Source organism: Coffea arabica, chromosome 4c, assembly GCF_036785885.1.
Source record: "Coffea arabica cultivar ET-39 chromosome 4c, Coffea Arabica ET-39 HiFi, whole genome shotgun sequence".
In the NCBI taxonomy this organism is placed as follows: Eukaryota; Viridiplantae; Streptophyta; class Magnoliopsida; order Gentianales; family Rubiaceae; genus Coffea; species Coffea arabica.
This window is the reverse complement of record NC_092316.1, coordinates 14120376-14135619: the sequence shown is the minus strand read 5'-3', so window position 1 is coordinate 14135619 and position 15244 is coordinate 14120376. Positions and strand designations below refer to the sequence as shown.

Below are 15244 nucleotides of genomic sequence, written 5' to 3'. Positions count from 1 at the left end.
AATATATACCATAGTAAATTATATGTTTTCTTTCATAAGATAGCTTACAAAAGCATAATTGAAGGAAGCACTAGCAAACTTAGGGTGCATTTGATAAAATTGAAATTTGAAAATTGGAATCTAAAATCTTAAATATGAAGTCTGAATCCAATAAATTATTGAATATATAGTTAAGTACTAAATTTGATACGTTTAAGTAGATATCCTATTAAGTGATAAGTGAATATCTTATCACTTATTTTTTAAACTAAACTTTAGTTAGAAAATTTAATGCCACTTAATTAATTCAGATATTCTATTTTTTGTTATCAAATATAACTGAACATATTAAAATCTGAATCCATTTAAATTTAAGTATTGAATTGAGTTATTAAACAAGGCATCAGTGTAATCTTTTGCTATAAACTAGCAAGTGCAGTATTTAGGAAAAAGTAAAGAAATGAAAATGCAAACATGCTTAATTAAACCTAGTCCTTGGCTGAAGTTAAACATTTTTTTATTATGGCATGACACATTTTTATTTGATATCCAAAGGAATGACTAATCTACCCAAATGGAATAATGTAAAAAAAGTCATATTCAATTTTTTTTCAGCTTATTTAGCATAGACTGGCAATGTACAAAGATTATGTTATAGCGATTCACGGGGGGAAAAACAAGTAAACTATACAAAATTAAGTAATCTGACAGGAGCGAAAAAAAAAAAAAAAAGAATGGCTGTTTCTTTTATGTCCATATCTAGTTATCTCCACAAAAAATTTGACATCATCTAAGCATTCATTTAGAAATTAAGGGGCATCATAAAACCTAAACAGAAAGGGTATTAGACTATCTTTTAAGCCAGCCCAGAAAGAAACTAACTTTTTGAACTTGTAAGTGTTTAACATTTATATTAAGCACATACACCATCATAAACACAAAAGTTTAAATCATAACATGATTACAAGAAATGATTGGAACAAGTTCTTGAAATCAAAAGACAAATTACAGATTATTTACTAGGCACGGATTCAATTTATTTCTTTCAAGTTAATCCTGAAAATGATTAATTTCTTCTCTCAAGAGGATGAATTGTATCAACATCAATTAAAAAAAAAAACATAAAAGAAGAAGAACATGATCAAATGAGTCTAAATAAAGGGATGTCATTAAAGCTCAAGTACCAAGAAAAAGAGTAGCCACCATACATGTATAGAAAGCAAGCAAGATCTGGTTTTATTTGGGGGCTTGGTGAAATAGGAAGGATTTTATATGAAATAATATTTTTTCTATACCGTAATTAAACTCTGTAAATCTTTCCCTTTTCAATTTGCAGTTTGAAGTAATGTAATAATGGTAGTTCCTCCTCCATATCTACGGTGTATAAAAAATTTATTCGGTTCACAGCATTTTGCAAAGTACTAGATTTTATATGTTTCCACACTTTAGAAGGTGCATGATGTTTTCATTCGATAAGTGCAATCACATTACTAGGCAATATCTTGTCTTCTCCAGCATAAGAGGTGTCTTACGCTTAAGATGAAAAATGCAATTTGGTGTCTCCAAAATGGAAATCTAGACATATAAAAGAAACCAAACTCGCTAGACATATAAAAGAAACCAAAATCGATGAAACTTTCCATGGAATGTTTTGGATTTGAGCAAATTATTAGTCCAACAGTGGGAGACCAAAATTTGGATCTCTCCCTTTATGGGTATGTACAGATGAATGCCTCGTCAAATTTCTGTATACATAAAAAGTGGTTGTATTTTTGCCAACAAATTTTGTTGTCAAAATTATGCAGTTTCAATCTTCTTGACACATTGAATACCTTTTAGTAAACTAATAAAGTAATAACACTGTAATAAGTCAAATATTGGATCTCAAAAAAAAAAAATCTAGAATAAAAATATATAGCACTTGTTAATACCAATTAGATTGTTAAAATGTGTGATGCATTGTAAAAGTTTTGTTGGTCAAATCTTTTCTAAAAATATGATTTTTAAGGGATATAAATTTGAACTCATTACATATTTTTTTCTACTAAAATTATCTAGAAATCTAGGAGCTATGACATAATTTGCTATAAAAAGATTTGAGGTGTCCTCCATCCTGGCAAATAAATGGATGATCCATTTTATACCTCTTGGAGGAGGTGTATAAATGTAGTGTATAAATGTAAAGCTATTCACACAGAATTTCAACAAAAATAGTTAATTTATTAAAGGCACAATGATAAGTATTTGATTGTGCTAATAAAGATAGAGGTTGCATTTAGATTTCTATTTTCAGGCTCTTGAACAAGGAAGTTCAAACGAGGAAATAACAAAATGTGAAAATATGTAATTTCCTAAAACAATACGGATGGAATTTCATTTTCCTCTCTATCCAATGGTATTCATGCTATTTATGCCAAAGTTGATATTTATACCTCGAACCATCTTTAATACAAATAGCAAACATATTAACAAACAAAATTATGATAAATAGGAGGGAAGGCAAACATATTAACAAACAAAGATTATCTTAAATAGGAGGGGAGGATTGGATTGGATGATAAGATGAGCGTCGTAAGTAAGACAGTTTTTTGTTCAAATCAAGTGGGGAAGTAAGTAGAAATTTTGTTAGTTAGTTGATAAAGCAATTATGCAATGCTCAATCTAACATGCCAAAGCAAAAAATGTGGCTTTCCAGGCACACAGTGAACTCTTTCAAGTGATGAAGGTGATTTCTTAGTTGATAAAGCACTCGTGCAATGTTCAATCTAACATGCCAAAAAAAAAAACCGGCCGACAATGCTCAATCTAACGTGCCAAAAAAAACCAGTACATGCAATAATACAAGTACATCACACCAATTACCAATATACTGCCAAATCACAGCAATTCCCAATATACTGCCAAAAAACATGATGGTCTTTCAGTTGGGGAAGAATGGTAGATGCATTAATGCAAGTTACATCACAACAATAATCCAAATATACTGTTGGATGAGTGTGACGAGCATTGATGCGAACTAATCAAAGCCATAATGATGATGTATTCCAATGGTATAGATACTTGTCAATAAAGATAGTTGATATTCTTCAGATGGTATTAACAAGTTCGCATGAAAGCCATAATGACAGTAGTATTCTTGGAAAATAATTGAACAATGTTGAAGAAGTAATAATTTGAACAAACATAAGTCATGCTAAATAGTACTGTTCGGAAAAGCCATTTCAGGATGTTGAAATTTTGCTTCATGATTAAATAATCATTCTTCTTGTAAACAAGAAGGAAGAGGAACAACAAAAGAGAAGATGGAAGAAAGAAGCAACTGTAAGGAAAATTCAACCGGAACTTCGTAATGTGAGTGTAGTTTCTAATTTAGGAGTGGCTCTCAAGAAAATATGTTGGAGAAAGATAAAATTTCTGTGATTTTTATAAACTAACTTTGTGTTGTGAGTGTATTTTCTAATTTAGGAGTGGCTCTCAAGAAAGATATGTTGGAGAAGGATAAAATTTCAGTGATTTTTTTTTTTTTTTGTAAACTTTATCATCAAGTGGAAATAGTCAAAATGTGTTGTGAGTGTACTTTCTAATCTAGGAGTGGCTCTCAAGAAGGATATGTTGGAGAAGAATAAAATTTCGGTGATTTTTTGTAAATTCTATCATCCAGTGGAAATAGTCAAAACTTTATCTATAAATAGAATAGGAGAAGACATGTCGGAGAAGGATTTCTAATCTAGGAGTGGCTCTCAAGAAAGATATGTTGGAAAATGATAAAATTTTTATCTATGAATAGAATAGAAGTAAAACTATACTGGGCCTACGTGCACGGGGCAAATTCATCAGTTTACGTTGGATAGGTTCGACTCAACGTCCTTCTCATACGCATAAGCTCACACTAGTTATTAATTTAATACAAATCCAATAAGAAACTAAGTATTATAAAATGATTGAAAATTTCTTTGATTTTCTAATGCGGGACTCTATCTTTTGAAATAGAAAATCATAAAACATATCTAGTTGATTATATTATTAACAAGTTCAATTGCACCCAGGGCCACAATACTTCCCTCTTTCTCTCTTGTAACTTGAGTGCCTAAAATAAAAAAAAAAATAAAGTTCCAGATTCTATTTAGATGTTGCACGTCCTTTGTCCCAGCGCCATCACAAGGAAATTACCTTTTGCAAAACTTTCGCGGATTCCATCATGAGTTTAGTCTTCACGACCAGATCCATCAACTCCAATCCACCCCATCATGTTTTGGTAGAAATACACCATTAGATTTTCCATCAAATGATGCGTTCATTATGTCCTCCCCGTACCTAGCAAAGCCTGACCCGTAAAACCATGTACTCCCTGATAAAAAGCGCAAAGCTGCATATTCGGCATGCCACTCTAGCCAACTGAATTTACATTTTTAGGCATAGTAATATTTGAAAATTTTTGAATTTACCCAACTAATTAGCAATTGTTGAAATTTAGAAAAATTTTGTCTCTAACCCCAATAATTTGTAAAAAGTCAAATTACATACATGCTTATGAGTAATAATTTTGATGGAAATCCTTAATAAACAAACATAATTGCTACAAGTCCAAGTCCAATACTTTAAGGAGCATAGTTTCACTAATAAGTTTCATTATCCGTGAAACTTTGTACTTTAATGTATTGTAAATATTATTGGGTTACTTTAATCATCTTGTATTAACATGTTCAGACGCTTTTAATAGCAAAAAATTGAACATGTGAATTAATTAAGTGACACTGAATTTTCTAGATAAATTTTGCTTCAAAATAAAGTGATAAAACTATTTACTTTTCACTTAATATGATATATACACTAAAATGTATCAAATTTAGTATTTAATAATTCAATAATTTAATTGATTCAGACTTCAGATTTCATATTTCAAATTTTAGTTTTTAGATTTCAGTTTTATCAAACGCACCTAAAAATGCCAAATCGAGGAGAGTAAGTGTAATTTTTTAAATAAGATAATTTAGTGAATTGTTAGAAACCTGGTTTTTGAAATCATCCCTTATTCCTAAGATAGTTAAGCGAAAGCCTGGCAGAAGGTAGGGAAACAAGTACCTGTCATCCCCTACTATAAACAAAACGAACAAACAAAAAGTTTGATAATAGGAATTTACTTGTCAACAAAGTTTGATGGGCATAAATTTACATGTGCACTTTGTCAAATCTCAATCAAGCACACCATGAAGGGGCCACTCTTTCTGATCGGGAAGGATGGAACTTCTTGATATTATACCTGTCATCCCCCACTACAGACAAGCAACAAGTATATTAACAAACAAAAGACTATGATAATAGGAATCAGGCACACCATGGTGGGCGTAAATTTACTCGTTCATATGCACTAAGTGAAATCTCAATCAAACACAACAGAAAGGGGCCACCCTTTCTGATTGTAAAGGATGGAACATGATGGGCTCCGATTCAAGAAGTTGATTTTAAAAAGCTGATAAAAGTGATGATTCAAGAGGCTGATTCAGAGAGGTTGATCTAAAGGAACCCATATCCTTGAAAAGAGGAGTTGTACAGAATCATGGCCCCATAAATGAGAAAGAATGGTTAGGTTATTCATATTAAGTGGAAGAAAATGTGGACCACTAATGAAAGAATAGCAGGTTATATTATGGCTGCTAAGTGGATAATGTTGTGGACCAATATTTAATGGAAACATGGAGAAAGCTGGCCACTTAGATAGGATAGTGGCAGTTCAGGTGTTTAACCTGATCAACAACAGCCAATGATTTTTGGTATAAATACCAGAAAGAGAGAGAATCACACACTGAAAAAGACAACATAAAATTATTACCAGAAAATTCTCTCTGAAGCAATCATGGTTTGTTAGGCTAGCTTTAGGGTTTACAAGCATTCAGTTGTTCATTTCACTTCATAGACAAAAGGATAAATCTCTTAGGATTTATAGACTACAGGCTAAATCTCCTAGGATTTTCCTTATTTCATGTTCGAGTTCTTGTTCTTAGACATGCCAGTCAGCTTTATGAACATGCAATGTTTGGTCACTTTGTTGGTTCTTATCAGTTTGATTTGTGTTGATTAATCTGTCCTCTGATGCTAATTTTAAGCCCTTGATTCAAGGTCAGGGTGGCACACACAGCTTTTCTGATTGGTCAAACAGCCTTTGCATTTAATTTTTGTTCGTTTCGCTCTGTATTCAGCTTCTTTTTTTTTTAAATTTTTTATAGTAGAGGAAAGGTAAAATTTAAGAAGAGGAGAGAAGACGTGAAAATTTGAATTCAGAACCGCTAATTCTTGGTTTCTCAACCTTAACCGTTAAATCAATGTCTCATCAACCATTTGGCGTAATCAGCCTGGTTAGTGAGCTTCAATAGAGAGGTCAGCAATCAATATCTACACAATGGAGGAATTTGTAACAGACAAAGTTTTGGTCGTAAATATTGTAGAAATTGTAGTACATAGAGGTACAAACACAAATAGATCCACCGCCTTCTAGGAGGAATTTGGAGGAATCACAGGAGAGCTTGACACATGAATTTGAAATAAATTGAAATCCATATTTTAGGAAAGAAAAGGACAAGGAATAATGAAAAATGATTTTCCTCACACAAATAAAAAAATTAAATTTTGGTTTTTATAAAAATTTCAAGTAAATGGTTAAACGTGAAAATTTTAATAGTAATTTTTAGTCTTTTCTTGGCCTTTAAAATCCGCCAATTCTAAACTCCATTATACAGCTAGTAAACGTATCAATTTGACCACCAAAAATTATGTTGAGATTTGATGAGTACAAAAGAATTAGTGGAAAATCTTTCTTCAAGATGTAGTATCAAATTGATTCAAAGACAATTAACAATTAAACAAAAGACTGAAGTATAGTGGTCTAAGATTTACTAGAATGTCAGTTAAATGAAATACCAAGGTATATAATAGCCACCATCTTGTAATTTTCTCCCACTTTTGAACCCAAAGAGTTAATTTGCTGGAGCAACAAGTATTCCCAGCTATGTTTATCTTCTGAGCAAGAGCAGAACTTTTCTTTGGTAAGCAAAGAGATAATTAAAGCTTACTTTGGCCGATATGTTGGAAAGTTGACAAGGACAATAATGGAGCATTATTTATTCCTTGCAATTTTCTGTTGCAATTTATGGTTGATGAGGAATTTTTGCTAGTGTTCCAAGGGAAAAATGCATTTATTGCAAAAAACCAAGAGTAATTTTACCTCATCAGCTCAGGTTAATAATACACACAATCGATCATCTGAATGTAAAAGCTCACAATTTTTCTACCCTTTAACTTTGGTTGAACTCTCGACACAACTCTTTCGAAAAAAATTAACGCTCAAGGCCCCGAGTAAGAGTGTCCAAGGGACACCAATTAGACAAACACTCTGAATATGGTTAGGCTAACAGTTCATTGTAGCTTGTGCCCCTACCTTGACAGCCAGAAATAGGAGAGGGACAATGAGGAACAGAATGAAAAGCTAACTAGACTTGCATATTTACAGAAGTTCAGATAATGATGCTACAATCCCACACTGGAGAGTATGATACTTTCCATGGATCTTGTTTGAAAAACATTCAAAGTCAGGAAAACACATGAAATGAAAGTGCAAATCAAAAGTCCTGCTCAAGAACCGAAATTCCGAGAACCTTTACACCCCAACCCTTGTCCAGCAGTCTGTGTTAGTCGACAATTCAATCATATAAATAACCACATATTGAGAGCAACTGCATCGCATTTTGGTTCAGCAATGCTTCAGCATAAATATGCAAAATGGATGCTGATCGTCCTTCCCAACTTTCAACCATGGATTACTAAGATAGCTTCCAGTGCATAATCTGAGTTTGATGTCGATGCCAATGTCATTTACTTCAGGCTGCAACATCAAAAGCTCTTGAGTGTTGCGTGACTTCATGGATACAGCATGACGAGGAAACCAAACGCAAAGCTGGAATATGTTCAGATTTGAGTATCTCCTGGAATCTACTACCTTTGCTGTGATGCTGAGGGATCAAGTGTTTTCGCCTGACCAAAAGTCGACCTACAGACATTTGGGAGCATCATATCATCCAGTAGAAGAACTTTCCTATCAGTCTAAATTTATGGTGATACTGTAACAAATCATCCAGATAGAGCAAATGTAAAGCAGCTTGAACAAATGCAATTTACTTGTAACTATAACATGCGTTGCTATTGATAGCATAATCATCAAATGGCCAAGGGGAAAGATACACAAAATGCAGGGATAAGAGAAGGATCACAAATAATAGATAGGCAAGTAGCTATTTTGACTATAAATGTCAGGCATTTCTAGTTTCCTACACCACTGTACCATCTTCCCCAACTCACCTTCCTTCCCAGGCCCCAACTGAGGAAAAAACCCTTGTTCTCTTGCTTATTGATCTAACCAGCTTGATTTGTAAGTGGCTCAAGCACATCAGCATTTCATTTATTTTATTTCTTTTTGGAAGAAACTATGACAAGATAACAGTTCATCCTCAATCATACTTAAGCAAGCACAGGACATATAAATGGAAACAGAATTCACTATTAGACGAGTTTGAATCAGACATATAACAGCAAGTGGAACTCACCCGCAGGTTGAACATTTCTTTTGATGCTTACAGAATATCGATAAACAAACAGAGCATATAAAACCCATGTCAATCGTATTTTTGTGGCAGAAGCACCTGCAAGTTTCATTGATCAGGTTAACAAGATGCATTAGGCACAGCAGGCAACAGTAAGCCAGTACAAACTGTGGGTGCACATTGACTGCACCAACGTATAGTTTTGACGTCATATATATAAACTAAAGTTTCGGTAAAAAAACATTGACTGCACAATGTAACCAACAAACTTGCAAGGATGACACTGAATGAAAGTTTCTTCCAAAATCATTATGATCCCAAGTGTATAAAATTTGGATATATGTCAGAATTTAGCTTCTAGTATTTCCAATAGTATGTCAATGCAAGATGGGGAAATCATCTCGAAAGCAATTGCTTATTAGTTCATTCCTTTTTCTTGAAAGACAATTCTCATTTGTGCGTATCTGACAACAAAAACTTTACTTTGTACTGGGGAAAAGGAAAGGAAATACAATTTACCCAAAAATGTCAAAGTGACACAAGCAACTTTTCCTTGAGACCAAAACCATGAAGGGTAGTAAAGATTCTATATGTGCAGATTCCAACAGAGAATCTGCGAATGTTTTTTGGACCAAGCTACCAGAAAGAACAGTTAACTTCAAGCATTTATAGCCAACTGAGGGAAGATCCTATATGGGATCCACAAATTACTGCTGACAAAAACTGCTCATTCACTGCATTATGCAAAATTATTCATGTGCAAACACAAAAATATTGTTTGTTTCTGGAATAGTATTACGATGCATGAAAATTTGAAAAATTAATATAAGCATGTGATTCCCAGCAGGCTTCTACATCTAAAAGCATATAAAGTGCTACAATGAAAAACTCTCCAACTGGTATCTTAAAATAACGACCAATCAATGTTTCATCGTTATGGAGAAACAAAATAGGGGGATCAAACTTCTAAGTTACTTACGAAGCACGAAAATCCACACCAACAGGCTTTGGCAGTCGCAAAAAGTTCCGAGAATGTAAATCGGTAGCAAACACTGTCTGCATATTTTTACAAAATAGTCCCGATTAGCAACTAAAAGCTTTAATAAGAAATCCAAAGGAATCAGAAGCCAAACTATATGTAAAAAAAAAAAATGCTGTATGCAATTTAAAACAAAAAATACTGAATCATAAAAGACAAGTCAAATGAAAAGCTCCATGAAGTAAGTTGATTGATCCGAGCAAACTAAACAATTATAACACTAAATTCATCTAGCATGTGCAAAAGCTTAAGTTGCCTTCATTAAGCAGAACCATTGGAAGTCTGCTACAATAAATATGGTAAGGAAAATAAAAGTTTTAGACTTGAACTGGGACACACTCATGTGAATGAGAGTTAAACATCTCTATATGGACTCAAAGTGGAAGAGAATATTCCACAGATGTTAAAATAATAAGAGTAACAAGTTAACCAGGGAACAAACTCCTTGTCTTCATCTAATGCAGCAGGATGGGAACAGAGTGGAAAGGTAGGGAAAGAAAATGAGGTAGAGATTTGTAGGACCACTGACTGGCTTGGGGTAGTAGAAGATAGGAAATGCAAAAGGGAAACAAGAAAAGACATTAAACGCCACGATGCATGCAGTAGGGCCACATGGGCTGGGAAGGGATATAGAAAAGTGAAGAATTACAAACAAACATGCTCCAATTGTGACTTGCCACCATAAAGAGAATGAGATGGAAGAATGGGGACTTGATACTTGAAACTTGGAAAGGAAACCATAGAGCTCTATTGCAATATAATATTTCCATGATGTTTGGTTAATTTTATCATTCATCCACCACAATCAAAGGCCCCACATAACAGTAGCCAATGGTTAAAGAATAAAAAAAGAGCAAAGACTCCTATAAGACTAGGAAAACATGCTTTCTTCACACTTTGTTCCTGAGTATAAGTGCTAACACACCTTACTGAAGAAATATCCACTTCAAAAGTTAAAAGCAACAAGATGCTTGTGCTTTCTTAGTTTATACATGAGGTGGTTTTGATTACAATGTAAAGCCAAATGTTAAATTCAAAACTTGCTCAAAACAAAATGAGGAATCAGAAAAGAGACAAGGGAAGCCTGTGTCCACACCCAAGGGTTCACTAAGCACTACACCAAGGAGAAGAATCTCTGTGCAAGATTTGGCATCCTACAAAGTTATAAAATCCATATTCAACTCAAGTAGCTCTATCCCCAATGCGCTCCTCTTCTTCTATATTAGTGTATATCATGGCTAACTATTAGATGGCATTGCATTCCATAGCTTAACAGTCTAACTGCCTAACAAATGTGACTCCAGGACTTTGATAAAAAACAAGAAATGTGAAATGACCAGTTGTGGAATGAGGCTGACATAGGAAATGGAGAACCATGCTCAAAATTTTAGATGAAAGAAAAATGTATTTAGTTAAAGATGCAGAATAACTACACAATATTTCTCAACAGGTCAACTAAAGGTCAAAATTTAAGTAGCATGTGCACCACAAGAGAATGAAAAATCAATTAAACTTGTCCCCAAAAATGTTATCTAGAAAGTACAAGCTTAAGTGACTCAATGAATTCTGCTGTAAAACCCAGTATTCCACTATACTTGCTATAAGTAAGTGTTACCCTCACTTCAAGCTGTTTTATTGTTTTAAAGATAACTAAATAGTGACTCATCCACAATAACTAGGAAGAATAATTCTTTCCTTGCCTAGTAATACAAACACTTGAAAACAAACCACTAAAGTTAAATTATTCTTGCAAGAGAATAAATAGGTCAATTTTCAGCTGACACCACAAAAGAAAAAAGGCATTTGATAAAGGAACCATTCGCATTGAAGGGGATGATATAATTACCATACTATGTTGCACTAACTGATCCCAATGATATCAAAACCATAAACGAGTTAATGTCTTAGACCAACAACCATTGGCAAAGTCTCAGTGAGTCACACGTCACACTAGTAATAAAAAGGCTTCTTTGTTTAGCGTCTGATGAAGAATAAGACCTACCGCCAGATACTGGAAAAGTCCATCCAACTGCTGTGGCTTTAGATATACACCTCCAGTTATATAAGAAGCCTGTCCTAAATTATCACCAGAATAGATCACTAAAAAGAATCAAGCATCTCACATTCATCTTGTTGAATAATGGAAAAAATGTAACAGCAAGTCACAACCTGCTGAAGAAAAGCAGAATGCTGGATTCCTATAACACATGAATCAATCGGTACCTGTGGAAGAAAGCATAATATTGACATGTCAAGACACCTCAAATTGATTAGCATCACAATGAAAAACTGTAACTTTTAAATGAGTTACAAAATAAGCATATTTATTGTGAACAAAGCCAATCTGAAATGCATGTGTTAATTTCTGATCTCCACATAAGAACTGAAAAGAACCTAATGCTTTAGCAACAGAGCTGAAAAAGAAAACAAAAAGGTGCTCGCATCAAACACCAATGCTATGAAATCGATTCTTTTTTTTAAAAAAAAAAAAACCTTTTCTTTCATGGTGTGATAAATGGTATCTAGGACACCATGATCACCAAGATTACCACCCAAATACAAGCAGTCACCCAATTTAAGTACAGGAATACTGAGAGCCTTAGTATGTGGTCTGGCTTGTCCTAGAAAGGACCAACATAAGGTTCAATAAGAGATGGAATGAGAGAAGAAAACTACTGAGACAAATTCTATGCAGCTAATGCAAACAAGAGAAGAAAAAACATGAATGCCTGGAAGTCCATTTGATTAAAATAGGGAGGTCATTACCAACATAAATCATCTCAGAAAGAGCACAGATGTTAATTTGAGAAATATAATGATCCTAAAACTAAAAAATTCATAAAATAGACCACATACCATTGAACGTTGAGCAGAAAAAATGGAATTCATGATAGCAACGTATCTGCACAAGTGAAAGTGTGTAAAAGCCAATGAAGAAGATATCATAGATGCTCCCAAATATCTTAAAAGTACTTACTGTCCAGGTCCATCAGGAGATCCATGCAAGCATAATATCTGCCATCATTTGGCAGCAGTTTGTTAGTACATACATATATGCAAACAAGGGGCAATCAGCATCACATGGTAAGAAATGAATAAATTAAAAATGGAAACATAGGAAGAGATCACGTAATTCAGTTGCTAAAAGTAATGAAATTATTAAACCAACAAAAACAATGAACTGCATGGAAAATATTTAAATGACAAGGCCTTGTTAACTGGTTAATTCTACTTTCTAAATAATTATCTGCATCAATCAAAACTTTTGACATTTTGATATAGGATAATCACAAAATGAGCACTCACCCGTGGCTGTGGATGAAGAGGTCCTGACCGAAATACCCTCTGTATATCTGCCCATTTATTTGGTCATATCCAACAATACTTCCATAAAATCAAAATGCAACAATTTGCAAGTGATTATAGGGTAAACGAAGTGCACATGTAAGCACTCATGCACACGCACCTACATGTCAAATACATTTCTACATGTTCATTACAAGCACACACACGGGTATATGCACAAAAAACTCATACAAATTAAATTTCTCCATACAACCCTCTACAACTGGACATAAGGAGATAATAAATTACAATCCAACAGCCAACCCTTCACAAACACACAGAGACACCCACTGACCTCCTTCAGAAAATACAAAAAAAAGAAAAGATTAGTAGGTCTACTGCATCAATAGACACATCCACATGCAGAAGCGCAGAAACACAGACAAAAACACACATCAATTCAGAAGATTTTTACATCTAGCCGATAACAAACTAATCTTAAACCAGGGCGTTCATTACAATCTATCCTAGTAAAATCTATGAAAAAATGTTAAGGGAAAATAAGATATAAGGGCAAAATAGAATAGTAACAGACAAAAAGACTGTAATTTTAAAATATTTTTCAAGAAAATGTATTGATTCATATACAAAATGCTAGGCTAAATGTAAACACAGAAGCATATATTTTGTGGGAAAAAGGGTCGTTATAACACCCCATTATGATACATAGATCAAAATTACACATTCTTTATGAATTAACCATCCTAGCCAGCACTTTTGATTAATTTTTCCAAAATTTAAGTGAATTAGGGGAAATTATCATAAAAGGCACGTGCAAAAAAGAGTATATTAACAAAGAGAATACAACTTCATCTTATCATTATGAAAAGCATGAATGGTGAAAATGTACTAATTCATGTACGACAATCAACTACTCATTGTAGAGAACATATATACCCAATGTAATCTATGAGTGCCCTTAACAATAAACATCCAAAATCACACAAACAACGAGTATATTGACTGGCTCATTGAAAAGTTGACAAAGGATACAGCAGAGAGCCATGGAAAGAGAACCGGAAAGAAGTGAGGATCCAACCCCATTTCCCGAGTCATCGTCCCTCTCACTCAATGACTCATCATTCTCCGCAAACTCCTCCAACTTGGGCAACAAGCTCTCAGCCCTCTGGCTTACTGAGCCAGACGACGAGTCAAAAACATAACCACAAGAATTGATTCCGGTAGCAAGCACTACCACCTGATTCAACTGGTTCAGCAGTAGAATTGAATTCAAGAATGCCAATACCTACCATAATTCCCCAAATAAAAAAGACCATTAATACTTAAATTCAAAAAAAAATACTGGGATATAATTAAAGCAGTGTTATTGAATTCAAGAACGCCAAAACCCATCACTTTTTCCCCCCAAAACATAAATAAAATATGAAAAAAAGAACCCAACTACAAATTAAATTAAAAAAATTAATGGGATATAATTAAAGCAGTAGTATAGAGTTCAAGAATGCCAAAACTTACTAATTTCCCCCCAAAACAGAAGGAAAAATGGCATATAATTATATCAAAAAGGGGCATTACGTGGGAGAGGAACTTGGAGAAGGAGAAATGGGGTTTGATGGAGCTCCAGAAGTGAGGATTAGTGTCGATCAGAACCATCAGAAGGCTGACGTCATCTGTTAAAAATTGAAATTTTTTTTACCGTTCGATTTATGGTGGAATTGTTATTAATTGGAAGAACAAATGAAGAAAAATGTTCAAACCTGTTAAGATTTTGGAAGGGACCGGAGGAGACATGGGAGGATGCTCCGGCAGGAGGTGGTAGCCCTGGCGGGAAGCGGCGGAGTAGAGTGACGAGTGTACAGGCCCAAATTTTGTTGATTTGGCCTGCAGGTTCTGTTCTTGGGTCTGGTTCTCCCTGTTTGGTTACTTTATATACATTTTGAATTGCCATTTTGTTAATTTTTGGAAAAAAGAAAAATTAATAGGGAAAATTTGGGAGAAGGGAGGAATAAGAGGTGAAATTTAGGATTGGGGCATTAAATCTTTATTAATTCGTAAAAGAGGAAATTAGGCAGTGTTTTATTGTAATTACTAAAAGGAAAAAAAAAAAGAGGAACAAAGTTAAGTGATTTAGGCGGATAGCAATAGGCAAAAATGGTCATTTGACTTGGTTACTTATTTTTTTTTAAATTACAGTTGACATTACCTTAACATAAATTTCAATTCTTATTCGTTGTTTATCACAATTTTTTTAAAATTATTTTTTCATTGCACTTTTTGAAATGTGAATATATCATAGTGAAGTTAATTGGAAGAATAAAAGGATATATTA

General features: G+C 33.8%; 1 protein-coding gene across 1 annotated transcript; it reads right to left on the bottom strand.

Moving 5' to 3' along the window:
• Nucleotides 1-7330: 7330 nt before the first annotated feature.
• Nucleotides 7331-14839, bottom strand: LOC113740264 (general transcription and DNA repair factor IIH subunit TFB4). The gene is made up of 11 exons (XM_027267826.2): nucleotides 14673-14839; nucleotides 14491-14585; nucleotides 13948-14200; nucleotides 12916-12962; nucleotides 12587-12624; nucleotides 12466-12511; nucleotides 11779-11832; nucleotides 11612-11680; nucleotides 9550-9626; nucleotides 8574-8669; nucleotides 7331-8020 (listed from the first exon to the last, which is right to left on the bottom strand). Exons 1-11 carry the CDS (start codon nucleotides 14704-14706, stop codon nucleotides 7966-7968), a joined length of 864 nt encoding a protein of 287 aa, XP_027123627.1. The 5' UTR covers nucleotides 14707-14839; the 3' UTR covers nucleotides 7331-7965.
• Nucleotides 14840-15244: the final 405 nt, after the last annotated feature.